Source organism: Erinaceus europaeus, chromosome 8, assembly GCF_950295315.1.
Source record: "Erinaceus europaeus chromosome 8, mEriEur2.1, whole genome shotgun sequence".
Classification (NCBI taxonomy): domain Eukaryota; kingdom Metazoa; phylum Chordata; class Mammalia; order Eulipotyphla; family Erinaceidae; genus Erinaceus; species Erinaceus europaeus.
Genome location: NC_080169.1, coordinates 18808643 through 18829987, shown reverse-complemented (window position 1 = coordinate 18829987; position 21345 = coordinate 18808643). Strand labels below are relative to the sequence as shown.

The 21345-nt window shown below is 42.1% G+C and overlaps 1 protein-coding gene and 1 long non-coding RNA gene across 3 annotated transcripts in view; both read left to right on the top strand.

The window, feature by feature from the left end:
• The window catches only part of LOC132539873 (uncharacterized), an 82564-nt gene extending 68712 nt beyond the window's left edge, over positions 1 to 13852 (top strand). Inside the window, exons 3-4 of the long non-coding RNA XR_009551144.1 lie at positions 11671 to 11947; positions 12834 to 13852. This is a non-coding gene — a long non-coding RNA (uncharacterized LOC132539873). The remainder of the gene's footprint in view (positions 1 to 11670; positions 11948 to 12833) is intronic.
• A 3383-nt stretch (positions 13853 to 17235) lies between these two features.
• Positions 17236 to 21345, top strand: part of NIPAL2 (NIPA like domain containing 2) — a 104982-nt gene continuing 100872 nt past the window's right edge. For both annotated transcript variants that reach the window (XM_060195994.1, XM_007532333.3), the window contains exon 1: positions 17236 to 17392. In XM_060195994.1, the coding sequence (XP_060051977.1) occupies positions 17264 to 17392 (129 nt within the window). In that variant the 5' untranslated portion in view covers positions 17236 to 17263. The remainder of the gene's footprint in view (positions 17393 to 21345) is intronic.

The following is a 21345-nucleotide window of genomic DNA, read 5'->3' as shown; positions in this document are numbered from 1 at the left end:
GAAGATGGGAGGGACAGAGACTTACCTTTAAGGAACTCGTTTACACAGTGCTAATTACAAACTTCAGGGCAGTGTTGCAACCTGGAAACAAGAGTCTCCTCTTGGGAGAAACCTCACTGTTCCCTCTTAAAATGAGAAAGTAATATATTTTGCTCAGTCTGTTGATTTAGATCCTAATCAGATCCCAAATTTGCCTTCACAATAACATCTTGACTAGTGTTTGACCACATAACTGGGCACATACCTTGTTTGAGAAAAAAATTTTTGTCCATAATTTTCTTTTTTATATCTATACCTTTGTCTTTTTTTCCCCCACCAAAGTTATCATTGGGGTTCAGTGCCTGAACATTGAATCTACTTCTGCCAGTGACCATACTTTTTTCTTTTTTCTTTTTTCTTTGGTAAGAGAAGAGTTGAGAGTAGAGGAGACACAGTGGGAGAAATAGTGATATCTGTAGCCCTGCTTCACTACTGGTGAAGCTTCTGTCCCTGCAGGTGGGGTCTGGGGGCTTGAACCTCGGTCCTTGTACATAGCAACATGAGTATTCAACCAGGTGTGTCACTGCCTGATCCCTGTCTTTGTCATCTTAATGACTAAGTGCCTCAGATACCAGGTGAGCACTATTTGTTCAGTAATCAAGGAAATAAATATGTGTTAGATTTGTGCTGCCAATAAAAATGTAAACTCGGGAGTAGGGTGGTAGCTCAGCAGGTTAAGCCCATGTGGGGCAAAGCGCAAGGACGGAAGGATCCCAGTTCGAGGCCCAGGCTCCCCACCTGCAAGGGCATTGTTTCATAGGCGGTGAAGCAGGTCTGCAGGTGTCTGTCTTTCTCTCCCCTTCTCTGTCTTCCCCTCCTCTCTCCATTTCTCTCTGTCCTATCTAACAACGACAACATCAATAACAACAACAATAACTACAACAACAATAAAACGACAATGGCAACAGAAGGGAAAATAAATATAAAATGTTTTTTAAAAATGTAAACTCGAGAGACACTTTTTCATGCAGCTCCTGTAACTATAGCAATCGTGTAACTCAAATTTCCCAAAGCAGAACTGATTTACTATTGTCGCACTACATACCCTGATTTTTTAATTGTACAAAATATGGGAATCATGCCTCTGACAAGTAGTCTTATGCCTAACACAGCTGAAGTCTCACTAAATACTTCCTGATTGAAATGGAATTTCCACCCAGTGAACATTCTGCTGACAAAATGCAACTGGGGGAAATGATTATTTCTCATTTATTCCTGAGACACAGAATGCAATCTGGTTCTTGTGTTTTACATTTTCCATGTCCTGTCTTCAGGGTGTGGTTATAAGAGACTGCCAAGTCAATATGAAGTCAGATACTTGGTAATAAAGGGCAAGTTTAAACAGTGTTGAGCATTTTTTTAGGGTGAGTGAACATGCAGGTGATGTATCTAGAAAAAGGCTTGAGAGGAAAGGGAGGGACACAACTAGGCATCTTAAAATCCTATTTATGGTGTCTCTATGCAGATAATAAACTCTTAAGAACCATTTTTATTTTTCTATAAAAATTACTTGAGGTTTTCTGGACTGCAGAAATTTATAAGCAGCTCTTTTTTTTTTTACTTTTTATAAATTTGCTATTCATAGTATGTTACAAGATTGTTAAGATTACAGTACATAGCTCCACACCACACCCACTACCAAAGTTCTGTATTCCCACCCTCCCGACTCCCAAAGATAACCACCAGAGTTCTCACAAGTCTAAGAAAATTTGCTTGCTTCTGTTTTTTTTTTTCCCCTCAAGTTCATGTGTATTCAATCTCTAAATTCCACACATGACTGAAACCATCCAGTAGTTGTCTTTCATCTCTTTACTTGTTTTGCTAAGGCAGATGTTATTGTTTTAAACTAGTTGTAAAAAAAAAAAAAAAAGATATCTCAGAAGAATACAGATTCTACTATTTAGAATTTAGATAACCTTAGTGAAAATTTAAAGCTATTATAGAAAAATTAGTAATGAATTACCTTTCAGGAATGCAGAAAGTGCTTGAACCAAAAACCTTCAGTTATCCAGTGAAAACATTAGTAAGAGCACATTCTCTTATGGAAGGACCCAGATTCAAGCCAATGGCTTGTGGAAGCCACATGGAAGTGACTATATAAGAAAAGCTTCACAAGCAGTAGATAGTGCTTCAGTATACCCACTCCTCTCTCTCCCTCTCCCCACTCCTTCCTCTCTGTTAATCAATCTCTGTTTAGAAGGAAAAATAAAAATACTGGGAGTAGTAGAATCATCAAGGCACAGAGTCCCTGATAATAACAACAATAATGAAAATTAGCAAGATTGAGTGACAAGTTGGATATAGACAGTATTTGAGAAGGGTGAAATATGACTTAGTTATGCCAGGTTACTGAAATTATGTTGATGGGGGGGTTGCAACAGATAACCAGTTTGGAATATTTACTAGGGGAATAAAGGTGGTGACCAAACATACTGGATTTAGATGAATCATAGTGATACCCTGTAAACTGCTAGAAATACAAAATAAGAAGTCAGAACTGAAGTGTTTTAGGATCTTTGCTATAGAATTTAAATGGAGTCCAAATTACTAACCATGGATATTCTAGGCCTGGCTGTTATCTACTCAAAGCACAAATATATTCTTCGTGGACTCTGAATATTGTCAATTATAGGCTCCACTGCTTAGTCCTTCCCCTTCTAAGCAAGTCTATGTTCTCTCCTCACCTATAATGTTCTCTTCCTGCCCTGCATCCACTCCCCAGTGGCCTCATATACACCTCAATTTCAACTCAGCCTTAAGGTCTTACTTTAGATGTTGCATCTCTAATGTCCTTTACACACATATACATACACATCTGTACACACATACACACACACCACACATGTTAGGTTAGTTGCCCTCCTATGTGCTTCCAAAGTACCTGACATTTACTTTCTCCTATGTTAAACAGGTTATACAGTCCTGCTTATGTATCTGTTAATCTAACTCAGGATTTTATTTCCCAAGAAAATCACTATATCCTCTCTGCTCTAACTCCACTGCACACAGTAGACAGTTATGTTTCTAACTCCACTTCTTCTAGCGTTTGCCCTTCTTCCATAGCCAGTCAACAGCGTCAGGTTGAAAGCTGTCAGGAGCTGCTTGTTGCTGGCTTTGAAAGTGACTGGATCCATGTGGATTCAGTCGGCTAGGAAGGATCGTCAGTTTCCCCAATGAATGGGTACTCACGGGATGCACCATGAGAAGGTCAATCCAATGCAACCCTCTAACCCCACTGCACACAGTACACAGTGTATTGAATGGACAAATAAATGACCCACATAGATTGAGTCTAGGCAAGATTACCATGGGTAAATGTCTCCAAAGCCATGCCTGAAAAAGAGGATAATAATTGACATTTCAAATACTACACATAGAAGTGTCTTGGGAAATTAGTTCCCTGTTTTGTGTGTTGTAGGTGCATCATGTGAATGGATGTTGAGGTTATTTTCTGATTTGGTCTTTCTGGTTCTTCTTCTAGCGTTTGCCCATCTTCCGTAGCCAGTCAACAGCGTCAGGTTGAGCCCGATGTAAAGTTTCGAGACCTCCTTTGAATCTGGAGAGGTGGCAGTCGTTGACTATGTGGGTCATTGTCTATAGCCGCAGGGGCAGTTCGGGCCGTCTCTGGCTCCCCAGCGATGGAACATAGCGGCGCACCGGCCACGGCCTGTTCGATAGCGATTGAGGAGGGCCCAATCATAACGTGCTAGGTCAAAGCCGGGTTGACGCTTGCAGGGGTCTGCGATGAGGTGTTTGTTCTTTACCTCAGCTGGCTGCCAACTCTGTTTCCAAGAGTCTGGAACAGAGAAGTTCAGTGTAGGCGTAGGGGACCAGATTGGGTGACGAGACGTCAAGCGTTGGACAGGGTGGGCGAAGATATCCGCGTATATTGGCAGGTCCGGTCCAGCGTAGACGTGGGAAATGAACTTAGATGATGCCGCATCCTGACGAATATCTGGCGGGGCGATGTTGCTAAGAACTGGTGAGACACTGAAGAACAAAGCACACCCATATAGATGGTAGGCACATCTTCTAAGAAGCCTGAAACCTTCTTCAGGGCAGCAACAGGAAGTGGAACTGAAGAGTGGCCCTTTCTGGGTAGAAAGAGAGGCTTCACCAGAACTCCTACCTTCTTCACCCCCAAAATGACTTTGATCCATTCTCAGTGGGGGAGAAGTGATAGGAGGAAGAGGATAAGAGGGCTCTGAACTCAAGCTCCAACAGGTCCCAAAAAGAGAGAATGAAAAGAGTAGAAATATTTGGATGAAGTAATAGGGCTATGTGTGGCTTGGAGGAGAAGAGAGGACTGGGCCTGGAAGAAGAAGGGGGCAATTGTGTACAGATGTAGACAGATAGCTGTAGAGATGATGGTTAACCCATATCTGCAACCTTAGGAGAACCATGGTGGACTGCAATGGAGGGATCAGGGATTCTGAACTCTTGGTGGTGGGAACAGTGTGGAATTGTACCCCTGTTGACATGTAATTTTTTAAGTTAATATGGAATCACCAGGGAAAAAAAGGAGGGAAGGAAGGAAGGAAGGAAGGAAGAGAGAGAGGTTTCATCTTGCCTTTCTGATAGGAGTTGAACATCCTGATACAGCAGTCAGTAAGCACAGGTGACTACTGAGCATTTGGAATGTGCTGGTCTGAGTCAAGATGTGCTGCAAATGCAAAATACACACTAGCTCTTTAAGTTAGTGCAAAAATAAAATAAATTATTTAATTCATTACTTTCTTTAATTTCTTTTTTTTAATGTATTTATTTATAAAGTGGAAACACTGACAAGACCATAGGATAAGAGGGGTACAATTCCCACCACCAGAGCTCCATATCTCATCCCCTCCCCTGATAGCTTTCCTGTTCTTTAACCCTGTGGGACTATGGACCCAGGGTCATTATGGGATGCAGAAGGTGGAAAGTCTGGCTTCTATAATTGCTTCTGTTGAGCATGGGCATTGACAAGTCAATCCATACTCCCAGCCTGTCTCCCTCCCTAGTGGGGCAGGGTTTTGAAGAAGCAGAGCTCCAGGACACATTGGTGGGGTCATTTGTCCAGGGAAGTCTGGCTGGCATCATGGTAGCATCTGGAACCTGGTGGCTGAAAAAGAGTTAACGTATAAAGCCATACAAATTGCTGACTAATCATGAACCTAAAGGCTGGAATATTGCAGATGAAAATTTGGGGTCTTCGTTTTGGAAATAGCTGGTAGATTTATTTTAGGTATATGCCAAAGGGCCCATGACTATTAGCTTTTGCCTGAGCCTGACATGATGTGATATGATATGATATCATGACATGATATGCCCAAGTTATTGTCTGGGAAGATGATTTCATGGCTGGAAAAAGGGCTAGAAAGAAGGATCTGGGAAGAGAGTAGCTCCAAAATATGGGAAAAGTGTATAAATAGTGTTGATTATAAATCCCATCGATTTGATCTGGGGCCCATATTCAGCATAGGAGCCTATGTAACCTCTACATCCATGTAGGTCAATCCATCACTTTTTATGTTGGCTGTGTTTGAAAATAACTATATTTGGGATAAAATAGATTAAATAAAACAACAAAGTAATTTCACCTATTTATTTTCTTTTTTTAAAAGAGGTTATTTATTTATTTATTAGTGAGAAAGACAGGAGGAGAGAGAGGAAGAACCAGACATCACTCTGGTATGTGTGTTGCTGGAGCTTGAACTCAGGACCTCAACCTTGAGAGTCTAGTGCTTTATTCACTACGCCACCTCCCAGACCACTCACCTGTTTCTTTTCAACATGGCTGTTAAAACTACTCTAATGGCACATGTGGGTTGCATTTTTATTTCTATTGGACAGTGCAGGTCATGCAGCCTTAGCATGAAGTCTAGACATTTCTGAATGTTCCCGACTGGAGTTTTTAAAGCAGCAGATGAAATAGGCCTGAATGCCTGTAAACTAAGCCATATCTTATATAATTACCGTGCGCTAACCAATTGTACAACTGGAGCTCATAAGCCATATCTTATAAAAGCAGATTTGTGGGAATCTCTATCTTGTTTCCACCATGACTAATTTTTTTTCTGGCTCCTGCTCTGTGCTGGACACTATACTGGGTATTGGAATCACAGAATAAGCCAGGTTGAAATGTTCCATCTAGCATATTCCTACATGTCTGTAGGAAAGAGGTTGGGGGAAAGAAGTATAGCATTTGTTGGTTGGTATTATTTTCATCTGTTATCATAATTATAATTGTTGAGTGTTTATTCTTTGTTAGACCTGGGCAATGCTTTTTTTCCCTACTTTATTCAATAGGACAAAGAAAAATTGGGGAGGGTAAGCTAGTGAGGGAGAGGAAAAGATAGACACCTGCAAACCTGCTTCACTGCTTGTGAAGCATCCCCACTGCAGGTGGGGAGCAGGGGCTCAAACTTGGGTCCTTGCACATAGTATCATGTGCTCTTAACCCAGGGTGCTACCGACTAGCCCCCAATGCATTTTTTTTTACACCAGAGCACTGCTCAGCTCTGGCTTTCGGCAGTATTGGGAATTGAGCCTTGGACCTCAAAGTATCAGAAGTGAAAGTCTTACCAGCACATGCCCCGTTTCCATCCTGTCCCCAAAGCAATGGCAAAGAGCCTAGCACTGAGCAGGGGCCAGAGACAGAAATGCCAAACCTGCCCTGACTTTATTTTCTACTTTAGCATACAGCAGAGCTGTGAACCCTGAAACAGGGCTGCTTGTATAAATACAGCTCAAACTCCACACATGAAAACAGGTGGAGGCATTTCGTTTTCTTTTTTCTTTTTCTTTCGTTTTTGTCCCTGAATTGCACGCAAGTCCAAGGAGAAATGCTTTTCAGAGGACACATGTGTAACTAACTCCCCAGAGCAGTGCTGAGGGTGACACCTCATCAGCAGCTTCAGGAAGTTGTGTTTGGGAGGAGGTGCTTCCAGGAGGCACAGATGATACTCTAAGCTGATCCTGGAAACTTTCACACATCGTGTAAAAAAAAAAGTTGTTTTTTTTTTTTTTTTTAATTAGCAATCTGGGCTTAAAGCTGTTCCCGGAAGCTGCTCTCCAGACATCAAGCTGCTCAGTGGTGCAGGTGCCCCGCCAAGCCATGGCTCCTGAATGTCCCTGCAAGCACATTTGCATTTTTCTGCTTCCTTCTGCTGTGTTTCCTCTTCCTGACAGTCTCTCAACTCTTGTCAACACTTCCCATACTTATTTTTGCCAGACTTCTTCCTCAGGCCCAGCCCAAGAGCCACAACTACTGAAAGTTTTCCAGACCACTCTCAGCTTCCACATTACTCCTCTTTCTGGAATCTAAGATTAATATCCTCCTGCACTGAGCATTGTCTAATTCATACTCGGTTTACATTTAGCTATCTTTTTATGTATATGTTCTGTCTCGTAAACTGGAAACAAGCCACTCAAAGCTTAGATCTAGTTTCCCTTGAGGATTCTTAATCCTTTTCTAGGACTGAGTAATGTGAGCAGCAGATACTCAGTAAACCTGAGGTTGATGATGATGATGACAGTGATGATGATAAGATAGTGGAAAAGGAGAATGCTTGGAAGGAAATTCTATTCATATAGAATGGTAACAGAAACCTACATAACCAATTGAATTGTTATAGAGATCAGATTCCAGGCCAAAAAAAAGTTAAAATAATCAAACTTATGCCTGTGAAGCTTCTGCCTGACACATTTGTACATATATATATATATATATATATATTACCAGAATTAAATACAAAACAGCAATACCTCCTTTTTTCTCTTCCTAGAGGAGCATTCTACCATGGCTAATTTTATGTGTCCATTTAACTGGGCCACAGGGTGCCAGGCATTTATTTGGTCAAACACTATTCTGGGCCTCTCTGTGAGAATGTTTTTGGGTGAGATTAGCATTTGAATCAGCAGGCTGAATAAAATAGAATGCCTTTCCCAATATGGGTGAGCAGTCAGATGAAGTCCTGAGTAGAACAAAAGATTAAGGGAGAAAGTATACCTCCTGTCTGACTGCTTAACTAGAACATCTTTGTTTGTTTGTTTGTTTGTTTGTTTTTTATTACCTTCAAATTGGAACTGAAAAGTAAGTGTTCTTGGGTCTCAAGCCTCTGGATATTTGAATTAGAAATTACATCATCAATTCTCCTAGTTCTAAAGTTTTCATTTTTAGGATTAGAGCCATATCTTCTCCCCTCCTCCCTTCTTCTCCTTCCCTCCCCTCCTCTTCTCCCTTCCTCCTCTTCCCTCCTTCCCTCTCCTCCTCCTCTCTCCTCCCATCCCCTCCCTTCCTTCCTGCCCTCCTCCCTTCCTTCCTGCCCTCCTCTTTCCTCCCTCCCCCTCTTCTCACCTCTTCTCCTTCTCTCTCTCATGTAGCTCCCTCCTCCCTCTCTCTCTCTCTCTCTCTTTCTCTCTCTCTCTCTCTCTCTCTCTATATATATATATATATATATATATACATATATATATGTATATCCTACTGATTCTGCTTTTGTGTAGATTCCTGTCTAATAAACTCACTAATACATATAGATAGTCTTAATTAGCATCAGAAGTCCCACCTCCATCACAAACCAATTGTGAAAATTAGATAGACGATTTAAGGTTCTCAGCTGAAAATTTTACTTTTGCCTTCTAAAAACTGCTTTTAAGAAACACAAATGTGCCACCTACTTCAGAATATATATGAGGATCAATGACAGATGTAGAGTATTAGTAATAACATCAGATAAACTAAGAAGAAAAGTAAATACCAGAAAGTGGGTACCTACTGCCACACATGGAATTTGGGACATTTTTCTGAACTTGTATTTCTCTATATTTTCAAGTATGGTCATTTAGCAATTACATTTAAAGTCTATTGTCACCAAAAAAAAAAAAAGTTTCTCGTTAATAAAATTAAGGTTCTCATATCCATTCCCTCAATTCCTTCTTCATTTCAGAGTCAGCGTCATAAGTGACCTATTTCATAGTAAGATTTGAAGGGCAATTTTGTATCATCCCCTCCTCAAACCAAGCTCTTTGTTCTTTGACAGAAACACTTTAGGGTTAAGATGTTACCAGGACTGTCTATTTGGAAAGAAAATAACCACAAAAATAAGAAGACCCATTACATTAATGTCTTGGCATAAATTCATTTCCAGTCGCCTCTCTGATGAGAACAAAAAGATGTGAGATAGTCTGATTTCAGATGAGTGAGAAATGTTGGGATACTCTCTGGGGAGAATGAGGCTGGGCTGGACAGAGCATTAGGAAGTGTTCCACAGTCTGATGTCAGCAAAGGCAGGAGGAACAGGGGGCAGATGGAGGACTGAAGCTGGGAGGAACAGGGGGCAGATGGAGGACTGAAGCTGGGAGGAGTAAGGACAGCGTTCTCCTCAGGAGAAGTCAAGGAAAGGTCAGAGTCCTAAAAGATGGCAGGGAACATTAGATTAACATTGTATCAACTGACATGTGGATTTAAAGTTGGCCCTGTTCCTATTTCTCTAGTCCGGAGGCCAGATCTCTTATCAATACTCTCCTCCCTTGACCTCCTCACTTCCCTGTGGTCTCTCATTAAACCCTGCTGTCTCAAATTCCGTGTTGCTTGGATCCTGCCTTCAAGTCTTTTTCCGAAAAATGAAATGCTGCCTCAGGCACAGAGGGTCGGTCACACTGTACTCCACCTTTCACCCCAGTTCCAACCCCCAGGAGGGCTCTTACCCGACTTGGAAATTATTTCCCTCTAGTGTGGATGATCCCCAACACTTCCAAAACTTTCTGTGGCTTCAAAGTGATGCATAAATAAATTAAGTTCTAGATCTCCCTTTACAGATTCCTCACTTGCTCCTCCTACAATTCTTTTATTAATAACAAACATTCCTTTGTGGAAGTAGAGTTTACTTAGGTATTAGCATTAACCATATTCTGGCTGACACTCTAATACTCAATTGCAACTGCTCAGGCAAAGATCATCAGTGACATTTATTGGTCCTTATTACCAAAGGCAATAAAAGTTACTTACTGTTTCTGTGACCTCATGGTGCCAATGACATTACTGAGCACCCCATCTTCTACGTCCCTCTCTCTTGCCTAACTTTCCATGACACTGAAAGTTCTCCAGGATATGGACTAGTCTAGTCAGTATCTTCACCTTGATATCTGTCCCCAGCAAGAGTTTTCACAGCAAGTTTTTTTTTTTTTTGGAATATTTACTATTTTTATAATTTATAATTTATTAGATAGAGAAAGGGAGAAATCAAAAGGGAGGAGGAAGATAGAGAAAGAGAGACACCCGCAGCATTATTTCACTACTTATTTATTTATTTATTTATTTATTTATTTAAAAAGGAGACATTAACAAAACCTTAGGATAAGAGGGGTACCATACCCACCACCAGATCTCCATATCCCATCCCCTCCCCTGATAGCTTTCCTATTTTTTATCCCTCTGGGAGTATGGACCCAAGGTCATTGTGGGATGCAGAAGGTGGAAGGTCTGGCTTCTGTAATTGCTTCCCCACTGAACATGGGCGTTGACAGGTCGATCCATACTCCCAGCCTGCCTCTCTCCTTCCATAGTAGGGTGGGGCTCTGGGGAAGCGGAGCTCCAGGACACATTGGTGGGGTCATTTGTCCAGGGAAGTCTGGTTGGCATCCTGCTAGCATCTGGAACCTGGTGGCTGAAAAGAGAGTTAACATACAAGGCCAAACTCAGCATGCTTCACTTCGGACTGTGTCCAGAGACGTCAGGTGTGGAATGTCAGCCCTTCACCCTCATTACTCAGATGAGACCTTTCCTTTCATAGTATTCTCTAATTCCATTCCAGGTAGTTCACTTCCTACTTCACTACTTTTAAAGCTTCTCTCCTGCAGGTGGGGACCGGGGGCTTGAACCTGAGTCTTTACACATTGTACATGTACAGACGTTTCTCTGTGGTATATAACTAAGCATGGGATTCATATATTGTCTTCATCTTTATCAAAAACGTCAATACCACTGCTATTTCCGATGTCAACACCATCAGCAGAGTTCCACATCCATACCAACATATGTTGGTGCAATTATTTTCCCCAATTCATATAATGAAATCTTAACCTTCAAAGATGATGGTATTAATAGGTGGGACCTTTGGGAGGTGGAGTCTTAATAAATGGTATTCATGTTCTTTTTTTATTTGCTGCAAGGATTTAAGGGGTGTGTGTGTGTGTGTGTGTGTGTGTGTGCGTGTGATTAATAGTTTACGGGATTCTAAGTTACAGTGTCTACCCGTATACTTACCACCAAAGTTCTGTGTATATTTCTTATGTTGTTGTTGTTTTTCAAGTTCATGTGTATCAGATCTTTAGATCCCACATGTGAGTGAAACCATCTGGTAGTTGTCTTTCATCTCTTTGCGTATTACCATCAGTTCTATCACCTTTGTCCCAAAATACACAATATATTTTTGATTGCAGAGTAGTATTCCCTGGAATATATATCCTATAACTTCTTTAGCCAGTCATCTGTTGATGGGCATTTATGTTGCTTCCAATCTTTGGCTATTGTGAATAATGCATCTATGAATATATGTCCCTTTGAATTAGTGTTTCCATGTCTTTTGGATAAATGCCTAAGGGTGATATTACTAGATCATAAGGTAATTCCATTTTTATTTGTTTCAGGACTCTCCAAACAGTCTTCCAAAGGGCTGCACCAATTTGCATTACTACCAGCAGTGTGTGCTACCAGGATTTTTTCATCTATGTAATTCCACTGCTCCTGGGAACTCCATTTTATTTCATTTTCAATATCAGATCAAGAGGGAGAGACAAAGATAGAGGAGAGACATCACAGCACTACTTTAACACTGAAGAAGCTTCCTCTGCTCATGATGCTCCCGTGTGGTACCAGAGACTCAAACACACATCCTTGTGCATGATAATGTGTGAACTCTGTCAGGTAAACTATCTCCTGGCCCAGGACTCATGTCTTCTTCTTTTTTTTTTCCCTTTTGTTGCCCTTCTTGTTTAACATTGTTGTTATTGCTGCCTTCATTGTTGGATAGGACAGAGAGGAGGGGAAGACAGAGGAGAGAAAGACACCTGTAGACCTGCTTCACCACCTGTGAAGCGACCCCCACTGCAGGTGGAGAGCCCGGGGCTTGAACCGGGCTCGAACCGGGATCCTTACGCAGGTCCTTGCGCTTCACACCATGTGTGCTTAACCAGCTGCGCTACCACCCAGCTCCCAAAACTCAGGTCTTCTAAGAGAGGCTCCAGAGCATTCCCTACGCCCTTCTATCAGGGAAGTACACAACTGGTACTGGTTATGAAGCTAGATGACACCCTTCCTGGCACCTTGATCTTGGACTTCCCAGCCTCCAGAACAGTGAGCCATCAACTTACGTTGCTTATCAGATAAACAGCAAGCAGTATTTTGTTACAGTAATACAAACATACTAACACAATATGTAAATTTATTTACTTATTTATTTGACAATCAAGTAAGTGTGACATGATTATCACTGAGATTTTAATTTACATTTCCCCCTGATACTAGTGAGATGGAAGCATCTTATATACTTATTAGCCACTATCCTTCTACAGAGTATGGATTCATGGCACAGAGAAAGTAAATGACTTTTAAGATCACCTAATGAATGAGCAATGTAGTGAGGATTTGAACCCAGGTAGTCTGTCTTTACAATCTGAATTTTAAAGACCCTCTAAACTGACTTTAGCAGCAGATTTAAAGTTTGCATTACTTATTAAAGAACCTAATCTGAAGTTAGATATTTTTTTTTGCATGGCATTTGAGATACTTAAATTAATCTCTACCCTAATAGCTACCTGAATCCTGTAAACACCACTCGTGAAATTAGTTTTGACTAATTCCTACTAAAAAGTCCATTGAAAAGAAAACTGATTTATGGCTGTTGCAAGTAGATGACCTCAAGCAAAGTGGGCAAAATGTAACTCTGCTGTCTAAGTTCATGGTGAAGCTGAGCTTCAAATGACATGATACCGAAATAGAACTCTCTGTCTGAATTAACTAAGCAAGGCCGATCTGTACCATTTCAGCATTGAGAACAGAAGGCTGATTAAAGGTTTTGATTAGCCATCCTGTAAAGTGAACAGGAGAGCCCTAAAAGAAACCACACAAAGAGCTGGAGGCCATCATACAGCCCAGAACAGCCTGTAGCTCCACCTACACTGCTGGGACTAAAATAGCTCACCCAGTGTTCCTGCCGCCTCCTGGTGAACTGTGTGGGAAACAACACTGGTCACGAAGTCTTTGTCTCAGCCACCCCCACATTCTAGGACAGCCCGAGCAACTGCAGTGGCATCTTGGAATCTGGAGAGCAGTACAACGAATCATACCTTTTCTGCACCGAATGCTGCCTTCCTTCAAAATTAAAGGCTTTTACGCAAATGCAAAGAAGGCGAAAGCGATTCTTTTAATTAAAAAGAAAATGGGAATGAGTTGGGTGTAGCTGAGTATGGGGACTAAGTCATAAAAGTTCTCATATGCCAGGCTTAAAAAGGTGTGAACTTTATTGGTCACAAATGGGCAGGGGTGGGGAGGTGGGTTGGAAGCATTTTAAACAGGAAAATAACACAATTGTTTGTTATCTTGCTTGTTAGAGATGGTATGACTAGTTACAATTTGGCTGGGAGAATATACTGGAGTGGTTGTGCCAGGCTCTGTTGGTGGTACCCTCCCACCACCTCCAGCAGATCCAGGTTCTTCTTGTCAGCAGGGCTTGCCTCCTACATGGAAGGTTAGAAATGCCCAGGAATTAATTTCACAGGCTCCCTTGAAGGTAGAACATAGAGGTGTGTGACCCAGACCTGGCTGATAGGACCTAAGAAGGAAGGTTATTGAGGAGATTCTGAAAAAGTTTTCCTCCTAACAGAAACTTACATGAGAAGGAAGGCTCTGCTTCTTTTCTAAGCGTAGCCATGTTTTCATGTAATATCTGGAACTCCATCATGGACAGTGTGACAAGACCAGGACTCAGAGATGGCAGTATGGCAGTGAAGATGGAAGGAATGGCATCAGAGACCTAGATAATGCCACATTACTTCTGAAAGTAACAAATATTTATTCTTAATTAATTTACTTTTTCTATTTTACTTGATAGGACAAAGAGAAATTGAGAGTGGAGGGCTAGGTAAACACACACACACACACACACACACACACACACACAGACTTGCCAACCTGCTTCACTACTCCTAAAGCATCCCCCTTCTGGTGGTGAGTAGGGGCTCGAACCAGGGTCCCTGTGCATGATAATGTGTATGTTCAACCAGGTGCGCCACTGCCTGCCCCCTTCTTATTTTATTTTTATGAGAAGAGCACCACTCACCTCTGGCATAGTCAGTGTCAGGGATCAAACCAGCGATTTCATGCATGCAAGTCCTGTGTTCTACCATTGACTTATCTGTTTTTTGCCTCCTAATAATACTTATTGGTTATGCCACTTTTATTTGAGTAATTTGCTATTTATACCTTAAAATAAACTTGAAAGAGTTATACCTTTATGCCTGGAAGAAGCATTAGTACAGTTATCAAGGAATTCATGATGCTATAGGCAATACAGAGAAAGGTATTTTTCTTCTTTCAGATATTTATTTAAAATAAGTGTGCTTCTTAAAATGGGAATTGTATGCTCCCATGTTATTCCTTGATATTTTAAGTCCTCAAATGGAGCCATACAACTTCTAAGACAACACTTGGATGGTGAACATAAGCCTGCTATCTTATGCATCAAAAAGGCAAACAGGGTGGAGGGCAGGCAGTGGCATGCCTGGTGAAGTGCACACATTACAATGCTCAAGGCCCTGGTCCTCACCTGCAGGGGAAAAGTTTCATGAGTGGTGAAGCAGAGCTGTGGGTATCCCTTTGCCTCTCTCCCCCCTCTCAATTTCCCTCTGTCTCTACCCAATAATAAACAAATGATATATATGTTTTTAAAGTCAAACAATGTCACATCAGTTTTTGTAAGAAGAGAAAGGTTTTCATTACCATCTGGTGTGCAGGGAAAATGGGAGAAATGCTCAACTCTACCTTATTGCCCTCATGCTTATCTCTGGGGCTTGGCGCTGTGTGACTCCATCATTCTTGGTAGCTTTTTTTTTTTTTTAAATTCCCTCCAGCTAGAGGGTAAGAAACAGAAAGAGATAGAGAGGAAGAGAGAAACGGAGACAGAGAGATACCGCAACACTGCTCCACTGATTGGGAAGCTTTCCCCTTCAGGTATTCCCATCGGTGACTCCAGGGTTCAAACCTCAACCTCATAAATAGTAGGCACTCCACCAGGTGAGCCATGTGTGAGGCCTCCAGAGAACATTTATTTGGGTAGGAAGAGGGCTTGAAGAATTAGAGGTGGGTTTAAGGATAAACAAAACAGTTCCTTTAGGTCATCAGGTTTTCTGGCCTTCTGGTTGTTGAACATGAGTTTTCTGTACAAGTCTTCCTCATAGCAGGTCTTGGACTCTAATTTCTTCCCTGAAGGCAAATGGCAAACAGGAACAAAAGTATGTTGAGTTTCGGCTTGTTCTTTCTTTGCAAATTCATTTTCAATTCATGCAATGCCTCTGCAAAAACATTTATGGCAACCAGGGTAGCAGGGAGTTATGTTTTGTCTAAACCAGCTTACCAATGCTAGGTTGCCTCCTCCTCCCTCTGGAACTATGTTAGGTCTCTTCAGGACCTTGCCTTCATTGTCTTTCTTCTGTCTAATTGTTTTTTCTCATTTTAAAAAAAAAGGCACTGAAAACTTTCTCCCCATTCCTGAAGGTGTTTTTTTTTTTTTCTGTACCTGAATAGGCAGCAATTCTCTTTCATGAGGTTTCTTTTTCACAAAATGTGGCAGTTAAAGCACATCATAAATAATTTAAAAAAAGAAAAAGAAAAACTTAAGCACTGGGAAACAAAAGAACTCCATCTCAATGCAAAAGCAAAAAAAAAAAAAAAAAAAAAAAAAAATCACAAGGCTTATCTATGTCCTCAGTCCCTGCACCACAACTTCACTCCAGTAAGCTGCCTGCCCTTTCTTTTTTCATTTTGATGGGGATGGGGGGAGGGGGTGAGAAGGAAGGGGGAGATAGGGTGAAAAAAAGACATCTGCAGCACTGCTATGCCTCCGGTGTTGCTGCACCCTGCAGTTGGAGACCTGGGCTTGAACCCTGTCCTTGGCAATGGTAATGTGTGCACTCTACTAGGTGCAGCCCCCTCTCCCCCACATACCCCAACATTTTTTTAAAGAGAGGAGAAGTGAGGAAAGGAGAGGGGAGGGGAGGGGAGAAAAGGGAGAGAGATCACAATACTGAGCTTCCTTCAGTGTGTTGAGTGCCAGGCTTGAACTAGGGTAGCACAAATGGCAAAACATCACACTATCCAAGTGAGCTATTTTACTGCCCAAGAATTACATAACTATGAAGGTGGAGACGCCTTACAAACCATTTGTAGTGACAGTAGAAGTTGAAACAGGTAAAACCAGAACACCTGGTTAGAGTTCATTAACAACAATTATTTCCCATTCTCAACTCTTTAACAGCTGTCAGTATTTTCAGCATCTCCTTCCAGTTCCCACGGTCTAAGGGAGATTTCCATTTTCAGATATGCACACCAGGTTCCTATTACTGGTGAGCTCTCCCTTAGGCCCAGGAATAGTAAGGATGAATTAGGTGTTGGCACTTGGACTGTAACCCAGTTCATCTTTATTCTTAAAGTGCTGATATTGTTTTCGGGGACAAGTGCAAACAATTAGACATAATAATATGAATGTGAAACACTGCCTATATGACAACTGAAATGGCCAGACCCTGAAGAGGAGGGGGCGAAAGGTGGCTGCTTTGGGGGGGGGGGGTCGTGTCACCCATTCAGGTTTGCACACACTGACTTAAGAGCCCGCGGGATTGGGAGGGCAGGAAAGGCTTGGGACTTGGCTGGCACAGTCGCCCTAACGACAGGTGAGAATTGTGGGGTGCAGAGGGCTCAGCGGAGATACCCTGGGGCATGTGGGAGGATGCTGAGCGGCCTGTAGTGCGGCGGAGGCCCGTTGCCCCCGGGTCCCTGCAGCCAGAGGCTGGGCGGGCCTCACCTGCTGCGCGGGGGCGGGGGCGGGGGCGGCGGCGGGGGCGGGGGCCGGGGCCAGGTGGCGGCTGCGGGCGCAGCAGGAAGTGGCTGCAGCACGGCCTCCGCAGGGCGGGAGGCGCAGAGCTCGAGCCCGGCGCGGGGAGCCCAGGGCACCGGGGAGCGCGAGCTATGGCGGCGCGGGCGCCCCCCGGGGACGCCGAGGCCGCCGCCCTGGACGAGCTGTCCCAGAATTTCACATACTGGGTCCCCAGTCCGGCTAATGGCTCCTTGTCGGCAGCGTGGTACCTCAAGAACCAGGTAAGGCCGCCCTCCTGCCGACTGTGAGAAAGACACCTCCGACACCCCGGCCACCCCAGTCTTGCTCTCCTGGACATCAAAGATGTCCCGGTGGCTGCGGTCCTGCCCTCCTTGGGGGTGGGGGGGGGGTCATCTATGGGCCTCTGGATTCCAAACAACCTGCCTTCTCCCAGAAGGATTCTAGGAGTGTAGTGTGAAATCACCCATACTCACCACAGGATAGTTCGGTTTATAAAGAGAAGGAAGACAGTGACACCCTGAAACTTAAGAAGGGCTCTCACACGTCACGGGGAGGCAAGTGTTCTGCGTGCGTGTCCCCAGCGGCCGGGTGCAGCCCTCAGTTTGCGTGCGGTGGGGTGCGGTGCCCTGAGTTCCCAGCTTGCACTTGCCGCAGCCCTCTGGAACCTTGTCGGTGTTGACAACTGAAAATGTGCATTTAACAAGATCAAAGAGCATTGGAGCTGCCCATGTATGTTTGGCCTGGTTGAAGATCAGAAAAATAAAGTAAATAAATAAATAAATGAAAAGGGGTCTGGCCACCCTTTCTCCTGCAGCATTTTAAATTCTTTGAAGTGGGGGCAATTCATCTTCACATTATGGGTTCTAGGCCTACCTCCTTCGACTTCATAAGTGTTTTTGTTCTTTACCAAACTCATGGGTGTTTTTTTTTGTTGTTGTTGTTTGTTTTACAACAATATTATAAGATATTTGTTGTCATTGGTCTAAAGCAGGGTATTTTTTTTATAATCAGTAATCAGATGTAGAATTCTCCTGTGCTTGAAAACTTGAAAATTTAAATCCTTGTTTTCAACACTTTAACACAGAAGATAATTCATTTATATAAAGACTAAGACTAAGGGAGCATGTTCACCTTGTTTTCACCAGGAAGGTAAATTGTTTTACCACAAAGCTTAATAGTTAAAAAAAAAAAAAAATGGAACGGAGAATGTAGAACCTCTTGATCCCTGTATGTAACCTACTCATTTTGTCCTTCCTTCCACCCACAGGAGTTACAGAGGGAAGAAGTGGCTTTTTAAAATGCAAAGTGCATTGAGTATATGGTCTACTTTGCTTATATTAGAACATATTGTAAGCATGTTATAATAGGCTTCTGCTAGAAGCACGTACATTAAACATTTAAAACTGATTTTCCTCTTTTGGTAAAGAAGTTAGAGGTTTAGATGTAACCTACCATGGATGGCATCATCCCAAATAGGAGAAAACATTGTTTTCACACTGGAAATCTCTGTCGTCATTAGTTTTCTTTAATGTTTCCTGGAATTCAGTATTGTCTTGACTCTGACAATCAGGGCATATCATGTGGCATAAAATTGTTGAGAGTTTTGTGCTGGCCAGACAATTTACCTTTGACACTATATGTATGTGTGTGTGTCTAGTTTAAAAAGTTGAGTATTCAGAATATGCTAGTTGAAATAGCTCAACTGACATATACTAGCTAATTTGAGGTAAAAATGTCTTCCATTATTATGAAAATATAGGCTATTTTATTCTTTCAGTAATTGCATTTGTTTTAAAAGCAAAAGTAACATTTGATTTTTAAACTTTACTTAGTAACATTTATTATTTACTACAAGGGTTATTTCTAGAGCTCAGTGCCTACAGTATTTATTGCTCCACCATTACACATGGTCTCCCCTGCAAATATCCCTTTTTTGTTCTTTTTTTTTTTTGATAGAGACAGAAATAAAAAAGACACCTGCTGCATTGCTCAACGACATATGAAGCTTCCCCCAGCAGGTGGGCACTGGACCCAGGTCCTTGTGTACATGCTAATGTGTGCCCTCAACCTGGTGCACTACAACCAAGTCCCTAGCAGACACTTTATTGAGTCCCTGTAGTGTTTTCTGGGACAGTAAAAATAAGGAGTCTGACTTTTCTTTTTTGACACCCTAAATATATTGGGTTGTCAGAAAAGTCATGATGAGTTTTTCCTATGCAAATATGCATCATGACTTTTCCTACAACCCAGCAGATGTTAGAAAATGGAGATGAGACACAAATTTAGGACTTCTGCCCTCAAAATTAGCCCTGGTTAATGAATAAGTAGGGTTTAGATGATATCTGTTAACTTTCTTCCATCACTTTTACCACAATTGAAATATTTGAACTGTGATTGTCTACTGATACCTGTCAATGTGATAGCCATCAGATCTAATAAATTAATCTTAGTCATAGAAAAAAGGCCCAGTCCTCTGAAAGACTTTCGTGTAACAGATTTTTAAAAAGAGTTATTTATTTAATGAAAGAGAGGCAGGGAGAGAGAGAGAGAGAGGATAGAGAAAGATGGAGAGAGAATGACAACATCAGTCTGCAATGTCTGCAATGTGCAATGTCAGAGGTTAATTAGCCACTTTGCAAACTCCCAGGCTGTTCATATAACAGATTTAGTAGTGGCCTCTTAGAATCAGTGTTGTGGAAGGCAAAGATGTGCATATCTCTGGAGGAGGAAATAAATCTCAGAACCAAGTACAAAGTGTCAGGGAAATGTGTGTGGGGGGAGGGGTGGGGAAGTGAGATGGTTGCCAATTTGTACATCTTAATAGTCTACCCATAAAAGTACAGATGCAAAGGACTGGGTGGTGGAACACTGTTGAGAACACTTGTTACCATGTGCAAGGACCGAGGTTCAATCTCCTGGTCCCAGCCTGCAGAGATGAGCTTCACAAGTGGTGAAGAAGTGGTGAAGGCCTCTCTCTTTCTCTCTCTCTTTCTCTATACCCCCTCCCCTCTCAATTTCTCTTTGTCCTATCAAATAAAAGAAAAAAGAATAGAGGTACATTCAGGTCTGGCCCTGCACCACCACACTGGAGGAAGCTTCATGTTACCGTGCCATTCTGCTGCCTGTTTCTATCTGAAAGAGTTAACTTGGCGGTGGGCGGAGAAGATAGTGTAACAGTTATACAGTAAGACTTCTATGCCTGAGGGTCAATGCCCTATATCACTATAAGCCAGAGCTGTGCTATGCTCTGGTAATAAAATAAAATGCTAAATAAGTAAATGAAAACGTCGGCCTGAAACAGTTAATCCACTGTAAATAATAGAAAGCAACCAAATTCTGCAAAGGAATTTCCTTTGTCCCAGATTGTTTAGGATGAAAGGATGTTTCTAAGATGGTCGTTGAGTTTCCTGCCATATACAAAGCACCTTGGGAAATTCAACATTTTCCAGACCCAAAACTCTTCCTTCTGGGAAGCTTATTAGGTGTTTGTGAAAATGAGTTATGCAGGTAATTCTGAAGCCAAGCAATATTTGGTCAGTGTTGTGTGAGTGACAGGAAGTCCTTCTGGACATTGAGAAGGATGAAGTTTATCTGGGGCCATCAGGGAAGTTCTGGGAGACAGTATGGCAGTTGACAGGGTTTCACTGATGGAGTGTCTCTGTGGAGGTCATTGCAAGAAACAGGAAAGTCTGGGGACTAAAGAGTAGCTAGCTTCCTTGTCCTGCATGGTTACCCTTGTGAATACTTGTGTCACTGAAATAGAAGTCAGTGGCCATCCTGGAGGTACTGGAGATGGAAATTATCAAGTTGAAATAGTCCTATATTATGCTGAAGTACTGGTTAAGTTTGGACTTCATTTTGTAGCCAGTAGACACCAATGAAATGTATGTTTGTTCCCCCAAGCAAGGAGTGTTATAAAGCAAATTAAAAAGGACTTTAAATTCTGGTTAGCAGCATGTGGTGGCCTGTGGACTAAATGGCTAGCTGTGGACTAAATCCAGCCCATACATGTGATCTGTTAAGATTTTTAGAAAATGTCAACAACTGTTGACATTTAAAAGTAGACTATTGAAAATTTCCAGTGTCCACGCTCTCAATGTTGTAAGTTCTAGCAACACTTGACACTCCTTCCCACATGTTAGCTGTGAGCTCCAGCTGTGCACAGAATGTGCTTCTATCTTCTTCTAGCGTTTGCCCTTCTTCCATAGCCAGT